Source organism: Thermobia domestica, chromosome 6, assembly GCF_964235325.1.
Source record: "Thermobia domestica chromosome 6, izTheDome1.hap1.1, whole genome shotgun sequence".
In the NCBI taxonomy this organism is placed as follows: domain Eukaryota; kingdom Metazoa; phylum Arthropoda; class Insecta; order Zygentoma; family Lepismatidae; genus Thermobia; species Thermobia domestica.
This window is the reverse complement of record NC_137459.1, coordinates 136561634-136576726: the sequence shown is the minus strand read 5'-3', so window position 1 is coordinate 136576726 and position 15093 is coordinate 136561634. Positions and strand designations below refer to the sequence as shown.

Below are 15093 nucleotides of genomic sequence, written 5' to 3'. Positions count from 1 at the left end.
GAACAAAAGGAAGGGGCAAAGAAGGAGAAAAGTATAAAATATGTGACAGTGTACGATGGATCAAGTGTTAATAGTTGCAAGACGGCCATCTATGTTCTTGTTCGCCTGCCGTTATTACCTTTGTCAATGTTACTGGTTCTGGTGCATATACCTGTTCATTTGGTTTATTGAGTATACAAGAAACAAACACTGACATCACTGAGGATAAAGTTGAAAATAATTGGTCCAGAATAATGTACGCAGTATTCTTTCGTGATAAACTTAAATAGTACTCTGCGAAAGCTCGAACACTGAACCACTCACACACGAAAATACAAATTCAGATTGTTTGATTATGAGCTTAAAAAGTACAGAATATAAATTCAGAGAAAGCATCCAACTACAAGAGATTAAAGAAAAAAATATCAGACAATTTGAAAGGATATGCAATGTTTGGGTTGAACATTATAACTCGATTAACAACGATACAGACCATTTTATTATTATTATTATTATTATTATTATTATTATTATTATTATAGAAAGAAATCGGATTTATAAGTAAAGAAAAATGTCCATAATAAGATTTCACATTACCCATTTCGCTAAACATCATTGATCCAACTTTTTTTTCTTTTCTTTCTTTTTAATTTATCTTAAGTACAGCTATCATGTTTTCTTACCTCAAAAATATTGAAGTCCACTGCTTGGTGGTGAGTTTGTGCTGATATAGTGCGAGACATGTTTGGATTCCATACAACAATATCAGCGTCAGAACCTACTGCAATGCAACCCTGAAAATAATGATTTTATGTTAAAGATTCTAATACATAGACCAAATCCATCAACTTTCTATTAATGTTACTTACATAACTGTAATATCGATAGCTTACACATGTATTTTATGTCTTCTAATGTAAATATGTCGAACTTCCCAGCATAACATTCTTCATTGTAGCTCCCACACTGATATTTAAAATGTGCAAAGTATTTGAAACAAATGAATTTTATATTTACTTTTAAGATAAAACAACAGTTTGTTCATAATGTAACAATGTGTTTTCCTAACTCCCCCATACTAGTATGTTCCTGTTTCTGATCTAATTTCTCCGAAATATTTTACTACTTTCTACTTATTTACTTCACTACTTTCAAAATGCTTTCGAAAAATAATCTGTGTACTCAATACTAATCACTGTGGACAAGTCTTTATATAAATTATCATGTGTTGTAAGGATTCATGTTAATTTCTTAATACATATATTCCCATAAGGAGTTTAAAACTCCACTCAGAACGTCTTTAGCTTAACAGATTTGCGTAACGAAAGTTTCTAAAATGATATGAAGATCCACATCACATTTTACCTTTTTAACATTCTTAAAATAAGAATTAACTGTACAATGATACTGTTTACGTACAACAAGCAGTCCAAGAGACCGGAGTCATTAATGCTTGAATGCTGATCAAGCACTTAAGAACAGTTGGTCTTAAGGAAAATTTTAATGAAGTAAACAGAAGGTATTCGTCAAGAGATTAAATCCCCTGACTTAAGGAAACAAAGAACCTAAAAACTAGCCAATCCTAAGAAACTTAAACCGATTGTTCTATTTTGTAGTACGGTAGAAAATGATATGCTCGATCAGCTAAATTCTGCAAAATTATTTGAATTCAGTAATAGATACAACCCAAATTAATTGTTAAGGAAAACCAATACAGAACAATAACGTATTCAACCAACCTTTCTCGGATAGATGTTAAAGATTTTGGCAGCATTTGTACTTGTAACCGCCACGAAACGAGCTGGGTCCATTTTCCCTGAATGTACGCCTTTCTCCCAAATGACAGACATTCTATCCTCAACTCCATTGACACCATTGGGAATTTTGGTAAAATCATCTCGGCCTATTGCCTTCTGTTCTGAATTGAAAGTACAGTTGTCAGATCCTGTTACTTGAAGGCCATCTCTGAAAGGAAAAATTGATATCATGGATTATAATGTTTATAATTTTGCTGTTTCAACTTTCTTCAAACTACTGCATACTAAAGCAGTTATAAAATTGTGTGCAGAAAATAATAAGAAATTTAATTTGCACTAAAAGCTTTGGTTTTAACCTCCTTTTTTCTTTCACGTTCCATGACCCATACATACCAAAAAAGTTATTTTCCTACATCTTGATGTACACTCGCCTAGAGTCCATATCGTTCAACGTATCTCAATCAAATTTCATGTTTCTCCAGATGGATTTTTTGAATTTTCTTCCTATCCCTAAAAATAAGGGTAATTTACTAAAGAGTGAAAATTAAAAAAAAGGACCCCCCAAAAAAGGCTTGAAAGATTTTGTTAATATATATATATATATATATATAAAATTAAAAATCACTGTTTGTGACTAGATCTCCTGAACCACCCGACCGACCTCGATCAAATTTGTAACATGGATGAGTTTCGCTGCTGGGCTGGCTTTAGGCTATTCACTTTGATGGTAGAACTGAGGGGAGGGGGAGGCGGTATAAAAAATAAATAAAATTTAATAACTCCTGAACCACTCAACCGATCTTGATCAAATTTTCCACATAGATGAGGTTCAGGACTGGGATCGTTTCTATGCTTTAAGTTTGACGGAGCAACGTAGGGGATGAGAAGGAGTGGGGATATATAAAATTCCATTTATATAAGGCTGAAAGTGACTATTTTTTGTAACTTAATAACTCTTGAACTATCAGACCGATCTCAATTAAATTTTCAAGATACATGAGGTTCGGATCTGGAAACATTTTTGTAATTTCACTTTAATGGTAGATCCTAGGGAAGGGTGAGGAGAGGGAGACGTATAAATAAAAACTAATAAAACCTAATAACTTTTGAACTACCCAACCAATCTCGATCAAATTTTCAACATATATGAGGGTCGGGCCTTGGGTGTGTTTTTTTTTTTTTTTTTTTTTTCGTTTCAATTTGAAAAGCGAACCTAGGGAAGGGGAGGAAGTATATATATATAAGTTAAAATAAAAATGACTGCCTTTGTGACTTCATCACTCTTGAACCACCCGACCGATCTCAATCAAATTTTCAACATACATGAGTTTATGGGCTCGGATTACTTTAGACTATTCACATTTATGATAAAATGATAAAAAAATGACCGATATTAGTGTTGAATCCAAAGTTTTCGGGGTCGATGAGAGAAACAGTGACACTTTTGATGCTGTTTCAATCCAAGTGTAGCCCTGATAGTTGGGGATGGGGAGGGTACAACGTAGGGGAGGGGAATGAATATTTAAAAATGATCGAAAATGACTAATATTAGTGTCGAATCCATAATTGTATGAGTAGCTGAGATTAACAGTGACAATTTTGATGCCGTGTACCGCAGCACAGAGGAGAGGGAGGGGGATCTATATATAATAATGATCGAAAATGACCAATATTAGTGTCTAATCCATAGTTTTCGGGATCATTCAGATGAACAGTGATATTTCCGATCCGGTTTAAATCCAAAATCAGCCCCGCTACTTGGAGGAGATATATATATATATATATATATAAAATGATCGTAAGTGGCCACTATTAGTGTCGAATTTAGGCCTATAGTTTTCTGGGTCGCTTAGATGAACAGTGATACTATCGATCCCGTTTAAATTCAAATTCAAACCCGCAACTTGGGGAAGGGGAAGGAAGAGATATTTAAAAATGATCGAAAATGACCGATATTAGTGCTAAATCCACATTTTTTGGGGTCACTGAGATGAACAGTGACACTTCCGATGCCATGGGCCGCAACATGGGGGAGGGCATATTATATATATATATATATATATATATATATATATATATATATATATATATATATATATATATATATATATATATATAATGGTCGAAAATGACCAATATTAGTGTTGAATCTATAGTTCTTGTGATGGCCGAGATGAACAGTGACACTTCTGATGCTGTTTAAATCCAAATTCTGCCCCGCATCTTGGGAGAGAGGAAGATAACAAAATGATCGAAAATGACGAATATTAGTGTCGAATTCATGGTTTTCGGTGCGCCGAGATGATCAACGATCTTTCCGATGCCGTTTAAATTGATGCCATGGAAAACGAAAACAGCATATTTCACGGGTACTAAACACATGAGATACGCAGTTGTGCATTTAAATTTTCATTTCAACTTAGCGAAGCGGGTAATATATGCTAGTATTTCATAAATTAATTTTTCAATCATAGCCTCGTACTGCGGTATACGTCATTTCTCTGAGAAAAAATCGAAAAAAGGCAGTTCAAACCTTGTGGATGACATTTTCTGGACGATTTTCTCAAAAATGACTGTCACATTTTCTTCATACATCATTAATAATCTGATAATATGGCATAACTCATTTTCCTTTTAAAAAAAAAAAATTACGAGGGGTAGTTTTTCTTATTATTATTTTCTCAAAAATGACATTGACAATTTTGTTCATAATTCACAAGTAAGTATTTCATTAATAAGCTGCCAATATGGTATAACTAGTTTGTCCTGAAAAAAATAAGAGGGGTATTTTATTCTTCGGTGTGAGTTTTTCCTGTGGACGATATTCTCAAAAACGACTCAGACGATTTGATTCATATTTCATTAATAATTCCATAATGTTACATAAATTATTCCTAACGAAAAAATTCGCCAAGGGCAGTTACTCTTGGAGTGAGTTTTTTGACAGCTTTGTAAAGCAGGACTCATGCTATTTTGTTTGTTATTTTATAAACAAATCTTTCATTAATAACCCTAGCATGTGGCATAAGTAATTTAGTATGGAAAAATCTACAAGTAGTAGTATACTTTTGGGGATGAGTTTTCTTTGAGTAGTTTTCGTGGAACGCCTTATAATTCTGTTCTTATTTCACAAGAAAATGTTTCACTAATAACTGCAGCACACCATGAATTTGTTTAAGGAAATGGAACGAGAAAGTTTAGTGCGGAGTCTGGTACCCTTTTATTTTCTGCTTGATGCCTCTGGTACATACATACTCCACGGAAAACAATGATGTGACCTAAGGCACAAAATATTCGCTTTATAAAGCTAACGAAAATAGAATACATATCTTTCGCGAGATAATTGAAATTCATCTCTTAATCTGTAGACTACAGACCATACATCATTAAATCACAAAAACTCATTAGAAAACCCTGCACGAAGGAAACCTGTCGAACTCGGAAAGAAACATTGTACGAAATTCGGATCTAATTAACTTTGTGGCACATGTACGTATACGTACACACAATTTTATATGAGAACTTAGATAATGTGTATTTTTAAAATCACCAGTGGAAACTAGTGCTTCTGTTTATAGTCGATTTACCTCATACAAGTAAATCCCATACCCTATCACATTAATTTATTTCAATCCACTCGGCGATTGGCTATATCACAATCATTCTTTCCTTACATTTAAAACCCACACCATCGTCTAACTTCTTAATTTCGCCTTATGTAGTATTACTTGTGATAATAAAGTTATACTTTCGAATCCTTTTGGAATATATTTCTAGTGTTACTAGATATTATCCGAAATGAACATAATATTATTTCCTTATTTCCGAAAGTGGAAAGCGGTAATGGGAATTCCTTTACTTTATGAAATACATATATTTAGAACCTAACTTTAGCATTACTGTCACGATATGCCTCTATTTGTCTATCTCACATTGAACACTACTGACGCTCTACAGTTTGATTGGACTTTTCAGTGTTGCAGCATTTTCTGAAATGTGATTTAACACGATTTTCTTCAGATGTGTAAATCAATATGCATCCTCCCTTTCTCCCGGAAAAGAGATAGAGAAAAATAGGATATCATTGTAACGTTACTGACAGCAGTTACAATTAAATTTAACATACAATCACCTTAATAAATTAGAACAAAATACATTTAAATACTTTTAAAAGAATTATAAAAGGAAGCAAAGAAAAGACTACTATTTCAATGATTACTCATCCATTAATCTAATCCATTACCAACAACCTTTTATTCCTTTTCCGTTTGAAATATGTTTGAGATATATTAATTTTGACGTGCAATTGCGAATCTCTATTTGACCACAACAAAAATGTACTATATTTTTCACAATCCTAGTTATTAAAATCCGATAATATTATAATTGTGATAGTTTTGCTTACATATACTCATATACAACTTCGAGTCAAATTAATGTGTTATTGCGAGTAGTTCCGATAAAATATGATTTTATTCTGCTTAGCACAAGTCTATATTAATTGTATACTAATTTCAAATCAGTATTAGTGCTATTTTTGTATGAACAGTACAGTAACTGCCAAAAACATAAATCTGGAAGGAAAGTACAGAAGTAAATATCACAAGAAACGTACTGTACATTACCTCATTGACACGAAGAACAAAAGCGTATTAGCCCTTACATAAAGTCAAAGTTACTCTTTGTACTTTACTACTACACATTTTGATTTCTCTACTATAATTCCGGTTTCCTAACATTAATTTCACAAAAAGAAAAATATATCCTTCATTATCTTGGGTTCTTTTTAACTCATTACAATCGTTAGCCGGTTCTCTACTTGCCTGTACTCAACACCAAGTTAAAGTTTAGGGAATCATACTATATCTTTGTACCACTGTTAGCTTCATGTATACGGATATGGAAGCTTCAGAAAGTACTCCTGGTACATATAGTCGTTCTAGACTATGGAAATTATACTCGAGTGACTAAAATGGTAAAATTAATGGATAAGCAACTGTAGATATGATCAGTACGAAGAGATAAATAAATAAATGTCAGCTTTAAAACGTACACAATAAATCAATATCACTCTACAAAAAGCAAAGAAATCCACAACAGCGAAATCAAAAATAACTTAAATCAACATGAGTCATTCATATTCGTCTCTGTGATACAATAACTTACGAAGACAGCAAATCCATTAGATGTTCAGGGGTTTCAGGGTCTGGGCGAAGTGGAGGACTTGTAACATGAGCAGCAGCATGACGCCAACACTTATTCCAATAATGGCTTCCATCAGTTCCAAGGGAGGCTGCTAACGGTTCTCCAAACACTACAACTCCTTGGTTGCGTTTCTCAGAGATCACATCACCCGATGACTTGCTCATCACCCGCACAACATACAGTGGGCAGTTTACCTAATGACAAACGAAATCCCAACATCCTTTCCTTAAAGTATTACATTTACTGTACTTTCAATTACTGTTCATATGCTCCGCAAAATTTTTATAGGTTACGTATTATGAAAATAGCAACAAAATTATAGTCATTGTACTAAATTCCCAATTATTTATCAAAAATACCTCTCTTTACTATTCGTTGTAAGTACGCCATTCGTAAAAAGAGTATACTATCTTCTCTGCTAATTTTGAAATGGGAAAAGCACGAGAGAATTTATCACTACAGACAACTTATATCCCAATACTACGAAAATGATCCTCTAAGTTTTCAATCTATGTTTACAATAAGAAAATAAGACAAGGGACAGGAGAAGCTTAACAGTTTTCACACTGTAGAAGATGAATTATTGAATAAATTTATCTTCTTCATATCCTCATTACTGGTGTTTTCTGCTTCTTCACCCAGTTGCAGCATTTATTATTTGAAAATTAGCATCATATTTTCTTATTTGTATAAGTAATCACAGCGGGAATGATTGAATAAGGACACTATTTTTAAATTTTAGATATTATTTAATCTTGACCTCTATTTGTAGTAACATGAGCAGTGACACTGCAGATAAACATAGGGTCAGGAAAGAAGAAAGAAAGAAAGAAAGAAAGAAACGGGGGGGGGGGGGGGAATAGCCTCACTGTTGACTTCATTGAACCGCAGGGGAAAGACTTGATGAGAGATGTGTAATTTACCTGTTATTATTGAGAAAGCCCTTGGAAAGGAAAGGACAAATAGTCCGAGACTATCTTATAGTGAGACGACATCACCTACCTATTGAAGAATGGGGTGGAGAATATCAACAATCTGTTCAACACAGTTTGTGAAATTTAAACTTTAGTTTATTCTAAAATTTTACATAAAATAATACTCGTTCAAATTTGGATATAGTGCTCAAAATAGTCTTTTAATATTATTTCTACTTTCGAAATCAGTTTATTCATAAGACAGTATTGTTTACTTCCTTAAAGTAAACGTAGTTCTCATCAAGTTCTAGCTTGTTAAACTGTGAATCCATTTCACTGATAAAGATTACGCGATTACATGTTTTAAAATAATAATGCACTTAATGCGACTGAATGCCTATGACGCTTCATGTAAGATACATTCCCATTGCTGTGTTAATGACTTACAACAATCGTAATAAGCTTTCAAACCACGGGAAAATCATAACGACTTTCAAGAGAAAAATTCAAGGAAAATATTAGCTCAATTCGTCATTTTGTTGCTATTTTCATTAACAATCCAACTCTTTTTCTAATACAATGGTAGCTAATATTTATTGGCAAGGCTATATTTAATCACTTACGTTGCTAGCATCTCCATGAGATAGTCAGGTGTGGTGGGATCTGGCCTTAAAGGTGGGCTCATTACATGTCCAGCAGCATGCCTCCAGCATTTATGTGATATTTTTGAAGCATCTGTGCCTAGTCCTGCAGCTATAGGTTCCCCATACACGTTATACCCCTTTCGTCGTTTCTCAGCAATCACATCAGCTGCAGATTTACTCATGACATGCACTACATAAAGTGGGCAATTCACCTACAAAACACAGAACCTGTACCATGCATATATTGCACTGAAAAGGAGCATGCAAAAATCAAAAATAAATAAATAAAAAGGGCGTACAAAACTAACCAAGACATATGTCAGAAATCAACAAATAAACTTACTTAAACTGGCTTTAATAAAGCTAATACGGTACAATTACACGTATGCGTTAACACTATGCGTTTTCGCATAGTACGCATTACTGCACTAAGCATTACCAACGAAGCAGATACAGTGAAAATACTTTTAGTGTCGAGTGAATAGTTGATATTAAAGATGAAAAGGCTGGACAATGTGGGGAACCACGAAGTTCAATAGGCATTAGATTGATCATGCGCTGTACCTACCAAAAGGAAACTATGTTCAGAACTTTCAGGAAGAAATGTGAATATTTTGCAGGATGATCCTATATGAGTAGTATATCAAGAAATGTTGGGAAGTATCTATTTAAAAAAGAAAAAGAAAAGAAAAGAAAAAGAATCACGTGACTGATCTATTACTAGCCACTACTGCATCTCAGGAGCCATAAGATGATAGTCTTGACGTTTCTTCCTAAAATAAGTGCACAAAAATCTCTACGCTCACTCGAAGACATGTTTCTGCAAGCTGATGGAGGGTCTGTGAACAGACATCACATTGTCTTTTATACATATTTCAGCCTGAGATAAATCTGTTGAATGAGTTGCTCAGAGGTGTCTAGTTTCACCATGTACCCTTCATATCTCATCCATCTCAAATACCGTAGTCCATGGGACTTATTGTGTGTATTGTATTATGCGAATTGTGTGTACTGTTCATACCATTCCTTGTAGCAGCAACATTGTAGATGAAGATAACGTAACGAATTAAATGTTGATTCCTAATTACACATGTATAAAATTTCATTCGCTTCTCCTCATCTTCACGAAGGCTTTATACTAGTCAGAAATACGGATGTAGGCTCTTATCCATCCATGTTTTCCACCCAGTCGGTGAGAGAAACCATTCTTCTACCTTCGCAGTAACTCCAGCATTGAACACTCTACCAAATTCCCGTATAGACTGGTACATTCTTCTGAACACACGAATCCTTGGAATTCTGCAGGTTGGAAAGCGACGTCCGTATTTACTCATGGCTTAGTAGCTATTTCCATTGCAGTAGCCATAAACAAATATGTCAACGTATTCTTCATTTGTTAAAAAAAAAAAAAAAAAAAAGCAGACATAACCCAACACTTGAATGCAAATCAAAACATGACACGGATCTGTCTACCACAATTTAAGCCTCACAAACCACAACACTGTTCCTCAATTGTATCTCTTTCTCCCTTGAAGAAGTGGAAGTTTTAGAAACGCTGCAGCACGCATTTTCTCATTTTCAATAGAGAATTTCTGTGCCAAATTTTATATCTGTATCTTCAGCGAATCCTCACATTTTGATTTTTTATGAACATTATAGAAATTGCTCTCCCTCCTTTAGGGACGGAATTTTCAATGCGCTAAATTATTTTTACCACGAAGCTTGTATGTTGAGTTTCATCTTTCTAAATTAAGGGATTGAAGAGAGACTCTATGCTTGAAGAAAGAAAAAAAAAAGTTAATCTCTTTGGAATACGTATTTCATAGCATCCTTTCTTATCTCTTGCTATCGCGGGAAAAGGAATTTTCTGTTCAAATTTGATGTTTCTAGCTGTAATAGTATGGCCTGTAATATAACAGTCTCTTTTACACTTTTCTATAATGGACACGGAATGAACAACTACATATATGTACACCTGCCAAGATTAACCCCAGTTTGCATAAAAGTGCTCTTAAGCACCCAACAAGTGAATTCCTGAAGACAACATTACGTATGTGAATAAAGCACCAATTTCAACACCCATATACCAAAAATTTTGCAACTAAACAGCCAAGTTTCTATTTTGCGAACAATACAGGTTAAACTAGAACTAAGTAGTAGAGTGCTTATATCTGGTACACACAGACGTACAGTTTTGTTTAAAAAATATTGGCCACCTATTTCTCCCCAAGGCCATATTTCTCGTAAAACTATGTACGAAATTTTAATACTTTACAATAAATCTAGTCTAATATAAATACAATAAAGAGTTTGTTTGTGTGTTTGTCTGTCTGTCTGTCTGTGTGCGGCCTGGGGACCAGACGAGTGGACCGAGATTTACCAAATTTTGGTAAGGGGTACCTTGGACCAGGCTCCAGATCAAGACGAAGAGTTTTCTTTAAAAAAAATTCGAACCAGGGGGGTCTCAGGGGGGAGGGGAGTTCACCAGGACTGGCCTGGGGACCATACAAGTTGACCGAGAGTTACCAAATTTCAGTCACAGATAACTTGGTTCAGACCTCAGACCAAGGCGATGCGTTTTTGTCAAAATTCGAACCAAGGGGGCTAAGGGGGGCGTTTAATGAGACATGTAAAAGTAATCCAAAATGACCGATATTAGTGTCAAATCCATAGTTTTCGCGGTCGCTGAGATCAATGGTGACACTTCCATTAGCGATGACTTGCAAATTCAGCTACCATTGTATGCGGGCCGGGGTCACATGTAGGGTGGTTTACCGAGCCATGTAAAAAAAAAATATCTAAAAATATCTAAAATTAGTGTCAAATCAACAGCTTTCGGGGCCGCTGAGCTCGATGGTGAAACTTAAGATCGCGTTTACTTTGAAATTTAGCCTCAATCAGCTTAGGAACGGGGGTCATAATAGAGGGATCATCGAGATGAAGAGTTTTTTTCTTTTTTTAATTCCCAACCAGGGGTTCTCATGGGGGGCGTTTATCGGGGCCGGCCTGGGATCTGGGCTGAGAGTTACAAAATTTAGCTCACGGGTACCTTGGTCCAGGCCGCAGGCCAAGACGAATAGTTTTTTTTTTTTTTTTTTTTTTAATTCGAACCAGGAGGGTCTCAGGGGGGCGTTTATCGGGACATGTAAAAGTAGTAGAAAATGACCAATATTAGTGTCGAATTCATAGTTTTTCGCCGTTGCTGAGATCAATGATGAAACTCCGATCGCATTCACCCCATTCGGCTGCGGGTCGGAGGTTACGGAGGAGAGATATCGAGACATCTAAAAATAATCCAAAATGACAGATATTAGTGCCTAATCCATAGTTTTCGCGGTCGCTGAGATCAATGGTGACATCTTCATTAGCGCTGACTTGCAAATTCAGCTACCATTGAATGCGGGCCGGAAGTCAGCGGGGAGGGGGAATACCGAGACATGTAAAAGTAATCCAAAATGACCGATATTAGGGTCAGATCCATAGTTTTTGCCGTCGCCGAAATGAGTGGTAATGCTTCCACAGGCGTTGACTTCCAAATACTGCCCCCATGTGAAGAATGGGTATATTCAGCTAGTAAATGAATAATTAAGAGTTCAATGAAGATTTCAATTGATCAAAGATAATTAATATTTCTTTATTTTAATCCCATTCGTGGATAAGAATGCAGCATTTTTTGAACGGAGGTGGGGTCAGATTTTTAAGAAGTCAGTACTGCAGTCTCAGACTACATGGATTTTATGGTAGGTACTCAAGAGTTATTTAAGACAACTCATAGGTGAGTTACTGTAACTTAATGGAATTTCTCGTAGAAAACGAGCAAGTATTATTACTTCGTTGGTAATGATGCATACTGACACTCTATCCTTTGAAAAAGGCAACATGCAGGAGAAAGTGCTTAAACATAATAGATATAATCACGATATACTCTTTTGTTTATTTGTTTAGCTATCTTCAATATGCTTGTATGTTGCATTCCAAGTGCTATTTTTTTATATTATTATTATTGGTACTGATGCCAAAAATTATAAATAAGAAAAAATATAAACAGAAAAAATTTAACCATAAAATATTTGCTACATAAAGCGACACAAAAATTGCAAAAATAAATTTGTATTCATTGCAAGTGAAGTAAGCAAATGGCTTGTGTATATTTCCTTTCATGAAACAGCATCGAACACACAAATTATAGGAACTAAAACATGAATACAAAATCAGCTACATTTCTTACCCTAAATACGTTTTATATATATATTACGCTTTATACATTAACCTTACAGAGTGATTTGAAACCTTGAAAAATCAGATTTCTTACGTCATTTAAGAATTATTCTCGACGAATAAGATACTCTAAGTTTTAATGTAAATTTTGCATAATTTATGTGAGAATGAACTTGCATGTTGAAAGACTCTAGAAGTTCTCGGAAAACACAAATATTCAAAACCGATTATTAGAACTGTGTTTTAACTTCCATTCTCTCTCCCTCAAATTTCTTTGTAATAAAAGTACAGCAAAACATTCTTCTAAAACAAAGGTGCAAAGTATTCAATTATATTGAAGGACATAATAATGAACAGGAGGGAAAATCCTGTAGTCATAATTAAATGACAGAAAATTAAAAAAACAACAACAAAATAAAAAGTTAAGTCAAGTGTAAGAAATATTTAAATGTGTAAGACCAAGTAAAATTTGAAGAAAAATGAAAATTACTTCGTTCATTAAAATAATACAGTACGCAAGAATAGAAATGAGAACAAAATTAGGAAGAAATTGTTTACACTGTCGACAAGAATTCGTCCCTCTCAAGACAAAGGGGCGTATCTCATTTTCTTAACTTTTCCAAGAGACAAGTTTACACTTTTTCTCATTATTTATTATATCGTCTTCTTTTAAAATTTATTTTGATATACTTCGTTCAGGTATATAACTTACGAGATCAAACTAAATTTTAAAAGAAGGAGATATAATAAAAACAATGAGAAAAGGTTTAAACTTGTCTCCTGGAAAATTTAAGAAAATGAGATACGCCCTTTTGTCTCGAGAGGGACGAATTGTAAGAAATCTGGTTCGAAAGGCAGAGCTAGTTCTAAAAGTGGTAAAGGAAGTGAATTTACCTGGTTAGCTATGACACATGCTCGATTAACAGCTTCTGCTTCAACTTCTTCAGGTCGTGACATTTCATGTCCTTCTGGCCCAGTTATTCCAGCAGCAAGAAGTTTCTTCGTATTCTAGAGAAAATAAAGTAAAATAAAATAAAATTATAAACTTGCTTACTGGAAACGCTCAAAAACAAAAATTCTTAGTGTTGTATCTTACGGGCTATGTCTCGCCAGATGGTGCATATTAAAGTAGATAATGAGTAGTCAGCACATCAGTTCCCAATGCCATTTCTGACTTTCCACACCGTAGTTCGTTACCTCTTAATTCAAACAGTAATTAATCCACAATTGCCCTAGCATACTGTCAATTCTATGCCCCAACTGAGAAAGGAATCAAGGTCTATAAACAGTAAATTAATGCACTAACTTATTCACTTACTTAAAAAGACAACTGCCTACTAGAAACTTAACAGTTTGGTAGAACTGGTCAAAGAACTGACCATGTTCCATATGTCATATTTCAATACATTATACATACATACATACATTATACATTCATACATACATTATAGTCCATATTTCTACAGTAGATCAACTATCTTACGAGAAAATATCTGGCACACATTTGTTACCTCACTAACCCGTTTATGCACTTTTGAGAAATTAAATGTTGAAAAGTATTTCAAGCTGGTTGCAAATCATTCATATGTATTGAAAAGTATTTCGCGGATTACAAAAATTCTTTTGTTAATAACTTTATACATACATTTATGAAGCTATTTGTCGATGTGATGGTTCATACATTCGTGTGACTAGAAGGAACATAGAAACAAGGATAAAAGAGCATACTAGAGATATGGGAAAACAAGATTAACTTTTTCTTCTCTTTCTTACGAAAGTATCTACGTACACCTAAACGTAATATCAAACAAATCAAAATTATTCGAAAAACGTCACCACATTGTCCACCTCACTCACACTTCACATGGCGGTGTCCGAGTATTCCACGAGGTCGGATCGAATCCAGTCCGCTCGCTACGTATAGAAGGATGTGATTTACAACTAGCTTAATGATCTTCCTGATACCTCGAGAAACATCGTCGAAAAACAAAGCTATCACGAGGGACAACTCCGTATACAATGATCGCCATTCCAAAGAAGCAGCTTGGAAAACAAATGAAAAAGACAGTGGATAACGCAAAATCCAAGTTCGGCGAAGAGAGAGTTCTCGCCCGCTAGCTAATACTATACTGAATCTGCACAATTTATCATACACGTTTAAAGTATTCGCTAAATACACCAGAAATTAAACCTAAAATTGAAGTACAAGGCTATTACTAACAAAAGGCAAGTAAACATAACAATATAAAATACAAGTGTAATAACTTGAATTTACATTAATATCTTTCTATATTTGATTTCAGGTACAGTTTATAGAAGATAGAGATTATGACGTTCACGGCGTTCCCAAGAGGGTCCAGACGAATTCTTAAGTAC

General features: G+C 34.5%; 1 protein-coding gene across 5 annotated transcripts in view; it reads right to left on the bottom strand.

Annotated features, from left to right (window-relative positions):
* CRMP (Collapsin Response Mediator Protein) overlaps positions 1 to 15093 on the bottom strand; it is a 502151-nt gene that overhangs the window by 52282 nt on the left and 434776 nt on the right. For 4 of the 5 annotated variants that reach the window (XM_081762168.1, XM_081762172.1, XM_081762169.1 and 1 more), the window contains 4 exons: positions 13612 to 13725; positions 8479 to 8711; positions 1719 to 1944; positions 663 to 773 (listed from right to left, as the gene is read on the bottom strand). In XM_081762168.1, the coding sequence (XP_081618294.1) occupies positions 663 to 773; positions 1719 to 1944; positions 8479 to 8711; positions 13612 to 13725 (684 nt within the window). Of the gene's footprint in view, positions 1 to 662; positions 774 to 1718; positions 1945 to 6902; positions 7136 to 8478; positions 8712 to 13611; positions 13726 to 15093 lie in introns of all 5 variants that reach the window. The other variant, XM_081762170.1, reaches the window with a different exon arrangement.